At 41.3% G+C, this 19,034-nt stretch overlaps 1 protein-coding gene across 3 annotated transcripts in view; it reads right to left on the bottom strand.

Annotated features, from left to right (window-relative positions):
* Positions 1-19,034, bottom strand: part of SRGAP1 (SLIT-ROBO Rho GTPase activating protein 1) — a 275,341-nt gene that overhangs the window by 47,034 nt on the left and 209,273 nt on the right. For all 3 annotated transcript variants that reach the window (XR_006819647.1, XM_046012397.1, XM_046012398.1), the window contains exons 9-10: positions 8,630-8,827; positions 7,847-7,931 (exon numbers count right to left, since the gene is read on the bottom strand). Coding sequence is in view for 2 of the 3 variants with exons in the window: in XM_046012397.1 (XP_045868353.1) it covers positions 7,847-7,931; positions 8,630-8,827 (283 nt within the window). In the remaining variant the exon portion in view is untranslated. The remainder of the gene's footprint in view (positions 1-7,846; positions 7,932-8,629; positions 8,828-19,034) is intronic.

Genomic DNA, 19,034 nt, shown 5'->3' with positions numbered 1-19,034 from the left:
CTGTCTTGACTGATACTTGGGTTAGAAGGTGGTCAAATTAGGGTGGGAAAACTCAATTTCCTTTACATTAAGTTGGTGACTAATACATAGTCAGGTGAGAAGTTGCATTTTATAATCAGAAATCACACTGGCAGATATTAAGGACATTAAATTATGCTACATTCTACAACCTGTGAGCTAATAGCCTTTCGAAGTTCCCTGCCACCTAAAACAAGAGTTTCTTATATATTTGGGCTTCTTGGCTTATTTTAAACACCGGCTCTGCATTTCTGTTGTGCTCCTACAATCTGTGCTAATTCCAAGTGTGAAGGGGTCCGTGGTTGCTGTCTGCTCTTTCTCACATTTCCGGTGGAGCTGTGGGAGGGGTGTGCAAGAGGGAACCATTGGTTTGTTTGCAAAATGACTACCTGTGTCTGAAACAGCCTGAAGCTACAGCTACCAGAGAAAGGTCACATTGCAGCACAAACAGGTACGCCCATCCCATCCCATCCCATCATAATGCAGCGATTCCGATTTGCAGGAGGAGGCCAGGATAACATTTGTAGAGAGAGCCGTGTTGCTGAAAACGGTGAATGCACCCTCCCAGGCAACAGAGTCTTTTACTCTATTATCTGCTTTTGAAGAGCAAGTAACGAAGGATTTGATTAATGCTCTATTTGTAAAAGGGGTGGGGGTGACAGTTAATATCAGAGAATACTTTCCTTAGCCCAGACTCAGGCCACTGTAGGTCTACTAGAAGCCGTGCTGGGCCCTGACTCGGAGTGGGGTGTGGGAAAAATATAAGAAATATAAAAAATATATAAAATATTATATAAAATATAAAAAAAAAGAACCCAGTTCTATCTATTTTTTAACTCAAACTCTCTTCCCTCTTTTGGCCTTTTGCTATTTTGAAAGACAAGAAAAAGTAGAAGGTGGACAGAGAACCCCAGAATAATTTCTAGCTGTTCTTAAGTAGGAGAGAGGGTCTGCTAGAAAGTGGTGTCTTCTGGGATATCCTTCGGCAGAAAGCTGGCTGGACAGGGTTAAAGCACAGAGACAAGACAGGGCTGGAGATTGAGATTTGACGGTCACCACCATTTAGGTTGTTCTGGGGCCACGGGACCTAGCTAAGATCACGCACAGGGAGTCAGGAAAATGCGAAAGGTTGAGGGCAGAGAAACTAGCAGGTTTGTGCTGTACTGTATTCTGTCATGCTACGAACTTTATTATCACAAAAGTATGACGTCAAATATACTACTAACAACAAAAACAGCAATGATGCCCAATACTTATTAGACACTGTTCTAGGCACCTTCTATACATTAACTCACAATGTTCACAAAACCTTGGGAACCAGGAAATGTTATTTTGATTTTATGGAAGAGACCAAGCATTTAGGAGGCAAGTGACTGTGACTTGCTCAAGGTCACACTGTTAGTATGGGATGCATCTGGCGCTAGGATCCAGGTTTGTTCCCCCTCCTCCCACACATTTACAAATCTTTTTTTTTTTTAATTTAAATTCAAGTTAGTTAACATATGGTAAAATACTGGCTTCAGGAGTAGAATTTAGTGATTCATCACTTACAATTAACACCCAGGAGTCACCCCAGCATGTCCTCCTTAATGCCCATCACCCATTTAGCCCATCACCCTAATCACCTTCCCTCCAGCAACCCTCAGTTTGTTCTCTATAGTTAAGAGTCTCCTATAGTTTGCCTTCCTCTCTGTTTTTATCTTATTTTATTTTTCCTTTCCTTCCCCTATGGTCATCTGCTTTGTTTCTTAAATTCCATATATGAGTGAAATCAGATGATATTTGTACTTTGACTGACTTTATTTTGCTTAGCATAATACCCTTTAGGTCCATCCGCGTTGTTGCAAATGGCAGGTGTTCATTCTTTTTGATGGCTGGGTAATATTCTATTGCATATATATAAGCCACACCTTCTTTATCCATTCATCGGTTGATGGGCATTTGGGTTCTTTCTCAATAAAATAACTGGGCTATTGTTGATAATGCTGCTATAAACACTGGGGTGCATGTGCCCCTTCGAATCAACATTTTTGTATCCTTTGGATAAATAAATAATAGTGCAATTTCTGAGTCACTGGGTAGCTTTCTTCTTAACTTTTTGAGGAATCTCCATACTGTTTTCCAGAGTGGATGCACCAGTATGCATTCCCACCAACAGTGCAAAAGTGCTCCCCTTTCTCTGCATCCTTATTAACATCTGCTGTTTCCTGACTTGTTAATTTTATCCATTCTGACTGGTGTGAGGTGGTATCTCACTGTGGCTTTGATTTGTATTTTCCTGATGCCGAGTGACGTGGAGCACTTTTTCATGTGTCTGTTTGGCCCTTTGCATGTCTTCTTTGGAGAGATGTCTGGTTATGTCTTCTGCCCATTTCTTAACTGGATTATTTATTTTTGGGGTATTGATTTTGATGGGTTCTTTATAGATTCCGGATACTAGCCCTTTATCTGATATGTCATTTGCGAGTATCTTCTCCTATTCCGTAGGTTGCCTTGTAGTTTTGTTGATTGTTTCCTTTGCTGTGCAGAAGCATTTTATCCTGAATAAGTCCCAACAATTCATTTTTGGTTTTGTTTCCCTTGCCTCCAGAGACGTCTAGCAAGAAGTTGCTGCAGTCAAGGTCAAAGAGGTTGCTGCTTGTGTTGTTCTTAAGGATTTTGATGGTCTCCTGGTCTCACATTGAGGTCTTTCATCGACTTTGAATTTATTTTTGTGCCTGGTGTGAGAAGGTGGTCCAGTTTCATTCTTCTGCACGTTGCTATCCAGTTTTCCCAACACCATTTGTTGAAGAGACTTTTTCCATTGGACATTCTTTCCTGCTTTGTTGAAGATGAGTTCACCATATAGTTGTGGGTCCATTTCTGGGCTCTCTATTCTGTTCCAATGATCTATGTGTCTGTTTTTGTGCCAGTACCACACTGTCTTCATGATGACAGCTTTGGAATAGAGCCTGAAGTCTGGGATTGTGATGCCACCAGCTTTGCTTTTCTTTTTCAACATTACTTTGGCTATTTGGGGTCTTCTGTGGTTCCACACAAATTTTAGGTTTCATTGTTCTAGTTCTGTGAAAAATGTTGATGCTATTTTGGTCAGGTTTAATTCTAGACCTGAGCTCCCTGATAATATATCATAAAAATATGTCTTATTCCCCAGAAAATACCTTGAAAATCCTAAAAGAAAGGTAGGGATTTTGTCTTATGCTTCTATCTCCCCCCATATGGCTAAAGTCAAACACAAAATGCTAAGATATACTAAATTATATAACACATATTAAGTTAAAATTTTAAAGTCCTGGGGGGCCTGGCTGGCTTGGTCAGAGTGTGCGCCACTCTTGATCTTGGGGTTGGAAGTTTGAGCCCCATGTTGGGTATAGAGACTACTTCAAAATAAAATCTTTAAAAAATAAATAAAATAAAAATTTAAAGTATCTACAAAATTAAACTGGATAATGGGTTAATCACTTTCAAGGAATTCAATGATAAAGACACTAATAACTTCTTCAAAATGAAGTGTTTTCTGTAACTTTGAATTTTGCTACTCTGGTTAAAATATCCCAAGCAAAGATTCTCTAGATTTAGAAAGAGATCATATATTAAATGGCTTAAAATCATTTTGCTCCATCCATCCATGGTTAACAGTATGAGATAAAAAATTAAAAACCTATCAAAGATACATTTTGATTAATGAGCCAAGAGCAAGCTTCTCGAGAACTATCATTCATGGTATAACCGCTACCACCACATCCATTGTTTTGTTCAGCTAATAGTACAGAGTGCGCCTCAACTGATGAATGAGGTTTTATTTTTTAATCAGTATCATCATTAATAGATCAATAACACACAAGCTTAGAAGAATCTGCTTTCCAGAGAAATGTGAAAGCTTCCAGTGGTTTGAGGATTAGATTTCAATCACTTTCTCTGGAAGGCTATTTAATTATTAAAACCAACAATTTCTTCCCTCATTCCCCTCCCCATCCCACAATATAAGCCATTTGGAGGCAAAAAATGACCCATGACCCAGGATTATCTTGTTCTTGCTACAAACACCTACTTTGACTACTCCGATCATTTCACTTGAGAATAAAGAAGTGAATTATTTTTCACACTCCAATGTATTTTACCACCACAGACTAAAAGGGAAAACCAAAATACAGTGTGGTGGCAATCTGAGATTGAAAAAACAAAACAAAAAAACCCAACTAGATGAAATATTTAAAATCTGCCCAGCTCAAACTGGACGGAGGCACTGGGAATCGGGTCCCTAATGAATGACTGATAAGGACTCTGGCATTACTTTTCAGCCTTTTTTTATCCCTTAAGAATGCATTGCTTTTCTAAAAAAACATAATTATTCACAATCAGCTTCTCTTTCGAAAGGGCGTTTGTGCTCCTACTCAAAGACAGAAAATGGATTCAATGAGGATAAGCCATTTAGTTCCTTTGTCGGAAACCGTATGCCCAGGTCTAGAAACAACCTAACATGGAACTCAGCTTCCGGTGTCAGATTGTCTGTGTTTGGCGAAAACTGCACTGATATGTACACCCCTCCTCTTAACTCCAAATGTTGCACATAAAGAAGCCAGTGTGAACACGAAGGCTCCTTCCTAAAAGGAAAAAACACTTTCCATGCCTCAGTTTTACAGATGTAGATCTCATTTACTGTGTTGGTGTAAATTCTCTGGGTGAAAAACAAATGACATCACAGAAGGCTGTAACGGTGCTGCTGAAGGATGACGAAGAAGGTGATGACTTTCTTTTCATTTCGGCAGTTGTCAAAGTCGTGGAATTCTGAATCTTGACAGTGCGCCTTTAAGAGCCCCCATGAGCGGCTTCACAGTGTCGTAAATCAAAGGACTGACCGGGCCTCTGGTCGGCTGCCAAAGGCAAGCAGCAAGACAGGCCAAACACATGTCTGTAGTTACAGTTTCAGCTGTGTACAATCAACTGCTAAATCCCTGGGTTAGGCCCTCTTTGTTTCACTACGAAGGCAGCTTTTGCAGCAGTGAGTCTGGTATAATTCAGAGCTGTGATTTCTATATAAAAAGTCACGACTGTCCCCAAATGCACCATTGAATCCTGTGCTACTAACCTTATTTCACCAAGCCCAGACTTGGGCTCCTTCATAAGGACTCCCCATTGGATTATCTCAGTGTAAGGCAGGGACCATTAACTCTCCTCACCTCCTTTGGTATAAGCCTATTAACTCAAACAGGACTTGCACGGAAAGCCAGGAGGCCCACAATGGTCAAGCTAAAAGATGGGGGCAGGCTCAGGGTTTCTCTGGGCAAAGCTGCCAGCATGTAGCCCAGGCAGTGACCAACGTGTGGTGTGCTGCCAAGCCTGCACGTGGGGCAGGGCCAGGGAGTAGAAGGTCTGCCGCGTGTGGGTAGAGGATAGTGTGTCTGATGGGAACCATCCAGTTTCTGAATAAATGCAACCCGGTGAAGGCCTGGTACCCCGGAACCCAGCTTGTGTTGCTATGATCCAAGAGAAACCCACTGAGAGAAATCCCAAGATAAAGAAATCCCGGCTGAGAGTTCACGAGGTTCAAAACAGCAGCTAACGATGGACTGTGGCTTATGGATTCAGTAAGCTGGCTAAAATACAGCCCTTTCCAATCATGCCACGTAAAATAGTATGAACCGCTGGGGCTTTCACTCCAGGAGACATCAGGGAATCTATGTAGAATGAGTATAATAAAAGTTTCAGAATGTGACCCCAAGCGAATTAACACATGTGTCTGCATGCAGGCCAAGAATGAATTCACCCACCACTTAATTGCCTCCAACTCACGATTTCTAAAGTAGTGTCCAGTCCTGTAGGGAAGGACTCTGTGCCTGTAAGCATTCATCAAAACACTTAACGATAATTTATGCTTTGGTGACTGGAACTGACCTTGGGGGCATCACTGAAATATCAGGTTTTGTGGTAGGTGGAAAAAATGATCTTACATGATACTATGAAAGGAAAAAGAAAAAAAAAAAACTGGGACATGATTGCTGAGGTAACACAACTATTCAAAGAAAAAAAAGGGCTTAAAAAAAAAAAGTTCCAGCCTCCTTTATAGAAGAGCTGAAAGCCTTGTACAGGGCTACCCTTCACTGAGATTTCCCAACTATTAACATTTTGCCACATTGGCCTTATTTCCTTCTCTTTCCTTCTCTCCTTCTGTATTGTTTCTTCTGCACTGATTGAAAATAACTTGCAGATATTACGATACTTAGCAAACATTTCTTTTTCTTTTAAATTCAATTTTGATTTTCATTTTCTTAATATTGCCACTTAAAAAAAAAAAGACTCTTATTTATTTATTTGACAGAGAGAGAGAGAGAGAGAGAGAGCACGAGCAGGGAGAGCGGCAGGCAGAGGGAGAGGGAGAAGCAGGCTCCCCACTGAGGGACTGGATCATGACCTGAGTTAAAGGCAGACGCTTAACCACTGAGCCACCCACGCGCCCCTTAGCAAACATTTCTTAAGAACAGGAACCTTCTTTATAATAACATCACCACTGTCATATCTTAGAAAATGAATTCAATAATGTCATTTAATATACAGTCTGTCTATATTTAAATTTCCTCCAGTTGTCCTTAAAATGCCTTTTGCAACTTGCTTTTTTGATTCAAAATCTAATGAAAGTTCACATATTGTGTTTGGTTATTTTATTTCACAAGACACTTTCGAGTAGTTTAAATGTTAATTCTTTTTCTAAATGATATCAGCCTTTTATCTTAGAATCTGGCATCCTAATTGTAATACATGGAGCGTTAGGTCATGATGACCTTTCTCCAAGTGCTCATTCCCTGAGGATAATGTGTTCTTTGGAGGACACCAGGAGATAAGGTGATGAAAAAAATCACCTTGTTGTAGGAAGGTTCTAGAATGGTAGGGGGCAAGAGTTGAGATCAAAGAGCAGCAATCTCTTTTTGGCCCGAGTTACACACTTCAGTCCCCTCAATCCCCCACTCCCGTCTGTATTCTCTTTCACTTTTATAACTTCTGACAAGGTCTAGTGTGAATAAAGATAAAGTTACAGACTAGGAGGCACTTAAAAAAGGGACTTTACTTGAATTTATTTTTTTCCTTTTAAATTTCAAGAAGATGGAAAGAGAGTTAACATTTAAATAGTCCCTTTTGCCTATAATCCTTTCTTCCCCATCATTTTTCCTCATCTGTAAAAATGGGGAAATTTATAGCCCAGCTCAATATATAGTTTAGAACAATAGTTTAGCACAGAGAAAGCCCTATGGAAGGGACAACTATTCTTGTTTTTTGTTATTATTATTAGCTACAGCAGTATACTTCCTTAGATTTTTTTTCTCAAGTGAAATCAATGTCTACAGAAAGAAAAAAAAAAGTCGCCCAAACGGGTTTAACGGGTTCCTGGAGTCCAGGAAGGCATTAGATGTGAGAACAAATACTGGCCCCTACAACAAAGGGGATGGAGCTGGAAGGGCGGACAGGTTCCCAGAGGGTGAGGAAGAAGGGGCTGGGTGGTCAGCAGGTGCAGCCCCACCCAGTCTTCTCCAGGTGTTAGGAGCACCAGGTGTCAGGAGCCCCACGCTGGGCAGAGCGCTCCTCAGGACCTCTGTGCTGGCTTTTCAGCCCTCCCCAGCTTTCACTATTCTTCCTCAATTTTAGCACCAAGCTTGTGAGGGAAAGAGTCGCCGGGAGAACTTGATTATTTCAGTTCTAGCAAAAGCCCAATCTAAACAAGCAATGTTCTCTGCTTCTTAAAATACAAACCCACAACTCAACACTCTTCACGGAATGGCGACGTGACACAAAACAAAATCCACGTCACCCTCCCCGTCTGCTTCAAGTAACTGACCTTCTCCAAGGGTCCTCTGCAACAAGTCGTGTTTGGCTTGAAGTTTTGTGATGAGATTACTACCTTCCAAATATTCTCTGAGTTTCTGCAAAAGGAAAGATTCGTTTTTAGCTTTAAAAAATGTATATCATGTCAAGGGACTTTCCACGGGATGTCTAAAATCCAGCCACTTTTATCTGCTTGATTCTAGAACCTTGCTACTCCGAGGGCAGTCTGACACAGACCAGCATCACCCGCCATCATCTGGGAGCCCATCATGGATGCAGGCTTCCGGATCCCTCCTTCCCCAGACCTGTTGAAACCAGAACCCACAAGGTTACAAGCCCTCCTAGGGACACGTATGTACGTTACAGTTTAAAAGTGGTCTTAGAGGGGCGCCTGGGTAGCTCAGTGGGTTAAAGCCTCTGCCTTCGGCCCAGGTCATGATCCCAGGTCCTGGGATCGAGCCCCGCATCGGGCTCTCTGCTCGGCAGGGAGCCTGCTTCCTCCTCCTCTCTCTCTCTCTCTCTCTCTGCCTACTTGTGATCTCTCTCTGTCAAATAAATAAATAAAAAATCTTAAAAAAAAAAAGTGGTCTTAGAGCAGTCCTCTTTAAATCTGAGGAACTTTTACAAAAGTACTAACTCCCAAATCCTATCTCAGACCAACAGAATTGGCAACTCAGAGGGCAGAAGGGAGTCTGTATTTTAATAAAGAACACAGGTGATTCCAGTCCAACTCTAGATGCTTGTCTGGGGACCCCAGCTCTGAGCCCCAATGGTGGCTGGGAAGCGACAGACACACCATAAAGTAGAACTGCTCCGTCTCCTGCTGGTTTGCTCTTCTCTTGGCGATGCTGGGCTTACTCAGGTAGGTCTCAGAGACCGTAGACTTCACAGACTCCGTGGAGCGGCTATGCTGGAAGCATTCAGAGACATCGTAGTCCTCGATGGTGACCATATCTTGTATGGTCTGCAAGGTGGCTTCAGTCGTTTTTTTCACCTGGGGACAGGAACACATTTCTCCTGTTACCACGTGATTTCATGAATCCCACCCTCAGTGAGAATCTACTCTGTCAGGCAGAGAAGACGACACAGGCCCTGCCCCAAGAAGAGACAGATAGGGAAACAACACCCATTACCACCAATGTAAAGTAGAGGTTCTCTTTAGAGACATTCTCAAGAATATATTTCTGTGTATTTGGATCCTTGTAAATCTCATGTATCACTGGGTACTCCCTCAGTTACATTTTTTTTAAGATTTTATTTATTTATTTGACAGACAGAGATCATAAGTAGGCAGAGAGGCGGGCAGAGAGAGAGAGGAGGAAGCAGGCTCCCCGTGGAGCAGAGAGCCCAGGACCCTGAGATCATGACCCAAGCCGAAGGCAGACCCACTGAGCCACCCAGGCGCCCCTCAGTTACATTTTTTAAAGCAAACTTCTAAAATTGGAAATTAAACTACACATAAGAAATACACACACCATAAGTGTACTGCTTGATGAATGACCAAAGTGATCACACACTTATGTGACCACCACTCAGATCAAGACATACGGTCCCCTATAAATACCTTTGTGCTTCTCCCAATTACCACAAGCCCCTTTTTCCTCCCCCAAAGTAGCCATAATCCTGATTGCTAACACCATGTATTAGTTTTAGCCTTTTTGTACTTCATACACATGGAATCCTACAGCATGTATGATTTTTGTCTTGCTTCTGTTGTTCAACTTTATGTAGTAAGATTTATTCATTTCTTGGGAGTATAGTATTTCATTGGTGAATGCTGAATATTCATTGCAGGAATACATCGTAATTCATCCCTTCTACTGTTGATAGTTGACTGATTTCTAGTTTTGGACCACTGAGAATAATACTGCCATGAACACACGTCTAGCATACATGACTGTTTTCCAGAATTACTGTTCTGATTTGTATTCCCACTAGCACAGTAAGAGAGTTCCTGCTACTCCGCATCAAGTGTTGGCATTATCAGCTTATAAAATTTAAACCACTGTGTTGCGTGTGTAGTGGTATCTTATTGTGTCTTTTTTTTTGTTTTTTTTTTCCAAAGATTTTATTTATTCATTTGACAGAAATCACAAGCAGGCAGAGAGGCAGGCAGAGAGAGGAGAAAGCAGGCTCCCTGTGGAGCAGAGAGCCGGATGCGGGGCTCGATTCCAGGACTCTGGGATCATGACCTGAGCTGAAGGCAGAGGCTTTAACCCACTGAGCCACCCAGGCGCCCCCCTTATTGTGGTTTTAATATGCATTTCTCTGATGCCTGAGATTGAGCTCATTATAATATGTTTAAGATAATTTGGATTTCTCTCTTGCAAATACTTTGTTTAAATCTCCTGCTCAATTTTCCACAGGGTTATAAGCCTTTCTCTTACTTATTTGTAGATATGGATATGAGTCTTTTGTTAATTACAGGTACTGCAAATATCTTTTTCCCACTCTGCTCTGGCTTTCACTCTAGAATCTAGATAAACTGTCTCTTTTAATGTAATCAATATACCAATCTCTTCCTTTATGATTAGTATTTTTTGTGTCCTATTTAAGAAATATTTCCCTATCTCAGAGCCATAAAGATACTCTTCTATGTTATCTTCTAGGAGATTTTTTCTTCTACATTTATCTTGCACAATTAGGTCAGAGTTTACCTTTGCTTATCAAATCTAGTGTAAATCAATAGCTTTTTATCCTTCTCCCAAAGTACAGAATTTAGAGCACCTTAATTTCATTTACATCTCATTTATATGCTAGTTTATAATGTATTATAATAAAATTTGTACATAAATAATAACATATACTTAAAAACATCAGTTACATATAGTCAGTATTTATTTTATCCATATATGTTACATTATTTGACCTCCTTTCCTTATATATATATGTGTGTGTGTGTGTATGTATATTTTTAGATTATTTATTTATTTGACAGAGAGAGACACAGCGAGAGAGGGAACACAAGCAGGGGAAGTGGGAGATGGAGAAGTAGGCTTCCCGTGGAGCAGGGAGCCCAATGCAGGCTTTGATCCCAGGGATCCCTGGGATCATGACCTGAGCTGAAGGCATACCGTTAATGACTGAGCAACCCAGGCACCCCACCTTTCCTTATATTTTTAAGAGTGTTCCTTGCCTTTAGAAATTCCTTTTAGCATGAGTCTGCTGGTGGTGAACTCTTTTTTTATTGACTAGAAAATGTCTTTTATTTCACTTTCATTTATGAAAGTATTTTTTCCTGGTTGGCAGTTTATTTTCTTTCAATACATTGAAGATAATCACTACATTTTCTTGCTTCTATGTTCCTGTTGATGAGAAGTTTGCTGTGAGTCCACTCCTACTTTGTTTGCTTCTCCAGCTGTTTTAAAGTTTTCTACATTAAAGTTTTTTAAAAATTTATTTGAATGAGAGAGAGCACAAGCAGAGGGGAGGGGCCGAGGGAGGAGAAGCTGACTCCCTGCTGAGTAGGGAGCTTGAATTGGGCTCGATCCCAGGACCCCAGATCATGACCTGAGTCGAAGGCAGATGCTCAACCAACTGAGCCACCAGGTGCCCCTAAAGTTTTCTATAGTTTTACCATGACGTGTTTATGTAAGGATTTTAAAAAATATATTCTACCTGGATTTTTTTGGACTTCTTGAATTGTGTGATATTTTTCATAAACTCTAATAAATTTTTAGCTTTTATCTCTGCAAATATTATCTCCTTTTCTATTGTTTTCCTTTCTGGGAGTTTAATTAGTATGCTAAACATCACTGTGTTCTCTTTATCTCTTACCCTTCTCTTCAAATATCTTTTTAAAGATTTTTATATATTTATTTGGAAGAGAGTGAGGAAGTCCATGCATGAGTGGGGGGTGGAGTAGCACGGGTGGGGGGGCAAGTAGACTCCGCACTGAGCAGGGAGCCCAATGTAGGGCTCAATCCCAGGGTGCTGAGATCATGACATGAGCCTAAGTCAGATGCTTGACTGACTGAACTACACAGGGGCCCCTTTCTTTGTATTTTCTATCTTTTTGTTTTTCCATGCTGCATTTTGATTATTTTCTTTTGATTTGTCCTCCACTTTGATAATTCACTCTTCAGCTGTGTTGAATCTGATGTTGAAACCATCCACTGATTTGTTAACTTGGGACATTGTAGTTCTCACTTTTAGAATCTCTATGTGGTACATTTTAAAAACTGTTATTTCACTATTTATAGTTTATGGTTCCCTACTGAAATCTAAGCTTGGCTTCTAGCTCCTTGAACACAATAAGTGGCTCTTTTATAGTTCATTTCTGATCATGTCAATATTTGGAGTTCCTGTGGGCATCTCTTTGATCTGATGTCTGTTTGCTGGATGTTTTGGTAGAGTTATTTGAAGTCGGTAGAGTTATTTGGTAGAGTTATTGAAGTTAGGGTGAGACTATCATCTTCTAGAGAGAATGTCTATTTATTTTTCCAAGCAAATCAGGGAACTAATAGTTCAGAATCACCGTGTTTTATTTTTGTTCAAAATATTTGATGCTCTTCATTTTGGGAACATATGGTTCTCTGTGCCGTGGACTTCAGGCCTGGCCAGACACCTTGTTCAGGACAGTGAAATGTGAAATAATCAGTTGAGTGACTCAGTTCATTATTACAGGAAGTAGAAATAGTTTCAATTACTTTTTTTTTAATCAACAAAACACTGTTTAGGGAAGAAGTAATGCCAATCAGTGTTAGTGCCGATTTAAAGAGATCATGTGATAGAATAAAACAAAAAAGTACAAAGAAAATTAACAGACTTAGTTATTATTGCTGGGGATGTGCACGATGCAAAGGAGAGAAATTACTGGGAAAATAAAAAGCAATATTAAAGGTTATTTAAGAAATACTGTAAGTGGTTACTTTAAGGAAGTCATGATTATATATTTATAGGCTGAGTGAAAAGACTCACCCCTCCAGAGGTGCCATCAGGAAGATGGCAAAATAGGAGACTCCCCTGCACATGTTCTTCCCTGCCCCACAAGTAATCTGGTGGTCATCTACGGACAAAATTGCATTTGTGGGAGCTTTGGGAGCCAGGTAAGAATTTGTAAAACCTTGGTGGAGCCCAGGACTGAGGAGAACCAATTTGAGAAAGTAGGCCTGGGCCCAGGTGGGAGGCTTCCCAACCCTGGTCCTGGCTACTGACCCAAAAATAGCCAGGTCCCTCTGGGGACTCCGTTATGGTCCTATCTGGCTTTAGTCCTGTCACCAGAACTACCTGCCAAGGGATCCAGGAAGAGTCACATCTATTTGTGCCTCAATAGGCCTGCTGACCTTGGTCCCAGCTGTGGACCGTGCAACAGCCCATGATGTATTTCCTGTCCTTCTCAGCCCTGGTCATGGAACAATCTTCCAGGTACAGTGTCTTGTTAGAAGGCATGCTTCTCAGTGCTCCTGGAGGCAGACCTGCTGACCTCAGTCTATCTGTAGATCTCGAAGTGGTCCTGGAACCTGTCTATGCATCCTGGAGGGGGCCTGGGACTCGGAGCCAGCTGCCTTCAGCTGGGGTATAGAGCCAGTCCTATCTGTCAAGAACCGTTCAGGAAACTGGTGGGTATCACACCCATTCAAGCATCTGGTAACAGACTATCTGTGGACCAATTGCGTGCCCTGAAGTGGACCCTTGCCCCAGTACCAGACTTACTGCCCCAGGTCTTAGAGGCGGTATATTTCCCCGGGGACCACATAGGATCCACACCCAGCAGGTTCCACAGTAACAGGCCCACAAAGTGTGGACCCAGCAGCAGCCACGTGATTCCTGTCATTGACAACAACACCGTTTTTCTTCCTTTACTTAACTTTCTTCTTTGTAGCAAGAGTGTCATGGTTAAATTTGGAATTGTTAGGAAGAATAAAGGATGTGACAGAAAACACCAGACAGGATGGCTGGGACTATATACTAACCCATGGGATGTTCTCGACGAAGAGTAACACCAGCTTCTGACACAAAAGTCATGTTAATAAGTCACAAGGAGGGAATATAATGAGGCAACTACGAAACAGCAAATATGAGGTTTGTAATGACTCCCTATTAGCAGCAAGAAAACACAGTTAGCTTTGCTAAGAGAGGCCAAAAACGTGACAAGGCATTTATGAAAAACCTGAAGAATGTACAGCATTGGAGAGGAGTGCCCATGTGCTGAGAATCAAAATGAGTGACAGAGAAGAGGTGACTTCTGTGGGCGGCTGCAGACCAGCTCTTTGACCCTTTTACTCACAGGACATTATGATCATTGGAGAAAACAAAACGGTTGTTTTGATTTTATGATTTTATTCTCTAAACACACTGTATCAGTTTCCCAGGGCTGCCAGAACAAAGTACCACATGCTGGGGGCTGCAACAACTACAGTTCATTGTCCTACAGGTCAAAAGTCTGACAGCAGGGGGCGCCTGGGTGGCTCAGTGGGTTGGGCCTCTGCCTTAGGCTGGGGTCATGATCGGGTCTTGGGATTGAGTCCCCCGTCGGGCTCTCTGCTCGGCGGCGAGCCTGCTTCCTCCTCTCTCTCTGCCTGCCTCTCTGCCTACTTGTGATCTGTCTTTCAAATTTAAAAAAAAAAAAAAAAAAAAAAGTCTGACAGCAAAGTGCTGCTTCCTCTCTAGTGCCATGAGGGAAGGTCTGTTCCAGGCTCGCATCCTTGGCCTGCAGACGGCCATCTTCCGTGTCTCTTCACACAGCCTCCTCTGTCTCTGCCAACTTTCTCTTTTGATAAGGACGCTGATCACACTGGATGAAGGCCCACTCGAATGACCTCACTTTACCTCTGTGAAGACCCTAGTGTTCAAATAAAGGTCTATTCTAAAGTACTGGGGTTAGTACTGCTACATATACATTTTGGGGGGACACAAGCCAACCTCTAACATTATTTTATGACACTGTGCTATGCACATTACACAGGCCTAGTCATCCGTGAAGGCTCATCAATCCATCTGTGAAGATGAACCCCAGCTCTGCCTTCCCTTCCCCACCTATCTACTTCTTGCCATGACTGACCCTGGATGCATTTCAGTGCAGCACTGTATCATTTCAGATGTTACCAGGAAGAGACCAGACATACATGCGTGTGTGCATGCACGTGCACGCGCGCGCATACACACACACACACACACACACACACACAGACTGGATTCATGCCATAGTCAACTAGCTCAGGGTACAGAAACTTATGGTCAGCACAGGACACAGAAGGCAGGAGCAGAGGCAGAGCACCTTGCTGTGGCCTTCCTTCGTTCCTGGTACAGAAGCCAGTGACCTTGCCTGTGCTGGGTAATGAGGTGGATGATGGCCAATCCATTTCTCACAAGCACCTACCACACCGTTTAGAAGGCTATGTTGTCACAATAAACAAAAATTTTTTTAAAGAAGGCTATGTTGTCGACTTGGGGTTAGAGGCAGCTTATTAATCTTTGTATCTCTTGTCACTAGCACAGGACCTGGGACACAGCGGATTATCCAAAGGGTTCACTGGATGAATGGTAGAGGTTCAAGTCATCCTCCTTTCAAATCCATAGAAGTCAAGGAAACATTCAGCACACACCAACAACATGGGCTTGCTTCGCTGACAGCCATCCTGAGCTCCACCATTCTATTTAGGCTGTTCTGTCCCAAGACTCACTTTTGGACCCTTTCTAGAAACTCTCCTCGTTCTGCTTGGTATTCTTCTGGATCAACTTCCTTCTGTCAGGGAATTAAAGCTTATTTGAAACTACACACACACATCATACACACTGCTTCTAAAAATACATGTTTTCAAAAAAAGAATGTGTTTTTGTGGAAGACAGCTGATCCCAGCTTTCAGTTCCGGCCAAGATAACGCTATCATTTGATGGATAAATGGCAGTTATCTTTCACTTTGGCTTCTACTGTTAACCTCAACAATAGAAGGTTGCAGACAAGAAAGAAATACTTAAATAAAAAAATATTTAAATAAGCAAAAATGAAGTTAAAGCCACAGAGAAGATAAAAATGATAATTATGATTAGGTAATTTATCAAGCTCCACATCTTATACCAAGTCTTAAAGAATCTGACAATAGCTAAGGGTTGGGTCACTGATTTCCATGACTTGGCACTGTACTGTAGTCAGTGGTTATTATGGGGTATTCTGGGGGGAAATGAGATTTTTCTACTCTAGGTAGGAGGTATAACCAAAATGTCTTGTACTTCCCTCAATTACCTAGGCCATGAAAATTGTTTTAAATGTTTACATAAAATCTTGTTCATTATGGTTGAAAATATGCTGTGTAAGGAATATATTTTTGGAATAGTCTGTGAATTACTCCCTAGTAAACTGTCGGTGAAAGATTTTAAGTAAAGCAAGGAAAATTCATAAGGGACTGTCAGTTCATTAAACAGTGTTGCAGGGGCACCTGGGTGGCTCAATGGGTTAAGCCTCTGCCTTCGGCTCAGGTCATGATCTCAGGGTCCTGGGATCGAGCCCCACATCAGGCTCTCTGCTCAGCGGGGAGCCTGCTTCTTCCTCTCTCTCTGCCTGCCTCTGCCTGCTTGTGATCTCTCTCTGTCAAACAAATAAATCTTTAAAAAAAAAAAAAAAACAACAACTGTTGCAAATTAATTGAGGAATCACAGGCTCCTCTCTTTTCCATTCCCTTCAGGTGGATAAGACTATATCTCAAGAAAAACCATTTATTTATCTATTTATTTCTCCTTGCACTTATTATTTAACAAATACTGCTTGAACACTCTCTATGGGCCAGTGATTATGCTAACATCTTCTCTAAAATACTTGCTATATACATTAGTTATGATGCCTTGGGCTTCACATAACAGAAAACCCCAAGTCAAAGTTGCCTAAACAATAAAGAAACATTATTCTTTCACATGACAAGAAAGCAGCTCCAAAGTTAGTTAACTCAGTGACTCAAGGAGTCCGTCATTTCCCCCATTCATCAGCTCTGTGTTCTGCTAATGGCTCTTGAAATCACAAGTTGACTGCTGCTGTTCCAGGCTTTCCATGCAGACACATCAATGTCCAAAGGAAGTGAAGAGAGATTCCTTTTAAACATGAGTTTAAAGTTTTATGGCGCAGAAGTGACCCGCTTATGAAACTTTATTTTCTGGACCAAATGTTCTGAAAATGGGTAAACTACTTAAAATGAAGGCTGTATTAAACACATGAAAAGCACAATTGCTCTACTTAGACAATTCCTTCTCCTTTTCTTTGGCTGTGTCTGGAGAAAGGGCTATGGGAACTGCAGCCTATGGGGAATTACTCCAGAACTAGCTTGCAGAGGGAAGGAACCCCAAGCTGAAATCCTTGTAACAAAGATTAAAAGCAAACGTGAAGAATGTGTGCAAGACCATGCAACATTAGATGGAAACAAACATGGAGAATATTTATAGTGAGAAAGGTATCAGTGATTATTTACCTGTAGGGTGCTTTCAAAGTGTTGTCTTTAAAAGGAATGTTTACTAATGTTCTAAATAAAAAAGCTAAGCTTATAAGAAAGAAAAAGAAAACAAAAAAATGGGAAGAAACTTGTGTGGGCAGCAGGCTCTGCTCTGACTCTATGTGTACAACCCACAGCGGGCACTAATAAATGTGTGTTGGCCGGCCGGCCGATGGGAGGCTGAAATTATCGGGAGTGAGGTACAGTCATGTGAACGGGCAGCATACTGGAACTGAAAGCTCATTTCAAAAGGCCGAACAGGCAAATGTGAAGTTGTGAGGAGACAACAATCTATTATAAATCTGTATCCACCCCAAATTCAATGAAGCCCTTCTTGAAACTTCATTCAGCTTTTACTACATGGGAGTATACTGAGGCTATTTCACAAACGCTTACTGCACTCTTTGTTCTAAGGCCAGTGCCGCAAACTCAAATGTCTTCAAGGGCCAAGCAAGTAGTGGAAATAAGGCAAGTGGGCTGAGTGGGGAGCATGGCAAACAAGAAGCACATGCTCTGTGTCTAAACACAGCATCTCAGCTCCAGCCAGTTATTCTCCTGCAGAAATGCAGATCTAGTATGATTAGGCTTTCTGATTGTTCAGAAACTGGAAACAGATAGAAAAAACTTCTAATTTTTGAAATGACAGCTACTAATTTTTAAAAATCAAGCATTTAGAGCAAACAAAATTTGTCCATGGTCTGTAGGCTCTTAGCATGGAAATTCCCTTCTAAAACAGCTTCCTACAGTTTCAAATCATGCCCATTATGTGTAGTTGTTTAAGATTCGGTGAAAATGTTCATGTTCTATTTAGCTGCCCTGTCCACACTTTTTGTAAACTTAGATGAAGTTCTCTTTCAACTTTTATCTTTTCATGGGAAAGTCATAATTATAGTGAACTGAACTCTTTCCAGTGAATTTTGGTCTTTGTGTGTATCTGTGCAGAGGCAGAGACATGCTTCTTTCCTTGTATATTTTGGTTTGAGAGCAATGTGTCAACTTTCTGACCTCTACCAGGGGAGGATCAGAGGCAAATTATTTATGGTAGAGAAGAGCACTATAAAGGACTCTAAATCAGCAATGATTGCTATTTTGTTCCCAAGTTACATCCCTTATTTTTTGTATTATATAAATGACTTGTTATAGTCTGGCTCTCATGCAAGACAGATGCGAACTGCGACATTCATCTCTGTACTCCCCACACCTGGCAAAATATGTGGAGCATAGAAGTTGATGAACAAATATTTATTGTACTGAAATGAACTGCCTCACAGTGTCAAAATCCCTTAGTTGGCTCCCAAAGTCTCTTGTCATCTGACTTTAGCTTCACCTTTGGCTTATCCTCAAGGAGAGCCTGGACAATGACCAAATTCCTCTGGGAAGTCAAGGTTCTTCCAGAACATTTTGAAATACACCGAAACAACTTTTCCTCCTTCTCTATCAATGGAAATCTACTGATTGTCAAAAATCCAACTTAAATCTTCCTTTCGTTGGGAATCCCATTCTATGACAGTGCATTTGTCCCATATCCAACAGATCATAAACCACCAGTCATGCTCACTGGAATAGTCAGGACAATCTAATTCATTTATTTCTATGAGAAATGCTTTTAACCCTCAGAAAGCACTGTTTGCCACTATTAAGTTTATAAGGACAATGCTTCTCTACATTATGCCCCAAAGGGCATACATTAAAGGTCAAAACCTCAAAGGCCTGCAGAGGCCAGACAGGCAAGAGAAATGGAAGAGTCCAATGTAAGAAAATTGGGAGCTGAATGACTATGGC

This window comes from Meles meles, chromosome 7 (assembly GCF_922984935.1).
Source record: "Meles meles chromosome 7, mMelMel3.1 paternal haplotype, whole genome shotgun sequence".
NCBI lineage: Eukaryota > Metazoa > Chordata > Mammalia > Carnivora > Mustelidae > Meles > Meles meles.
Note: the sequence above shows the minus strand (reverse complement) of the source record. Positions and strands in the feature narration are given on the sequence as shown.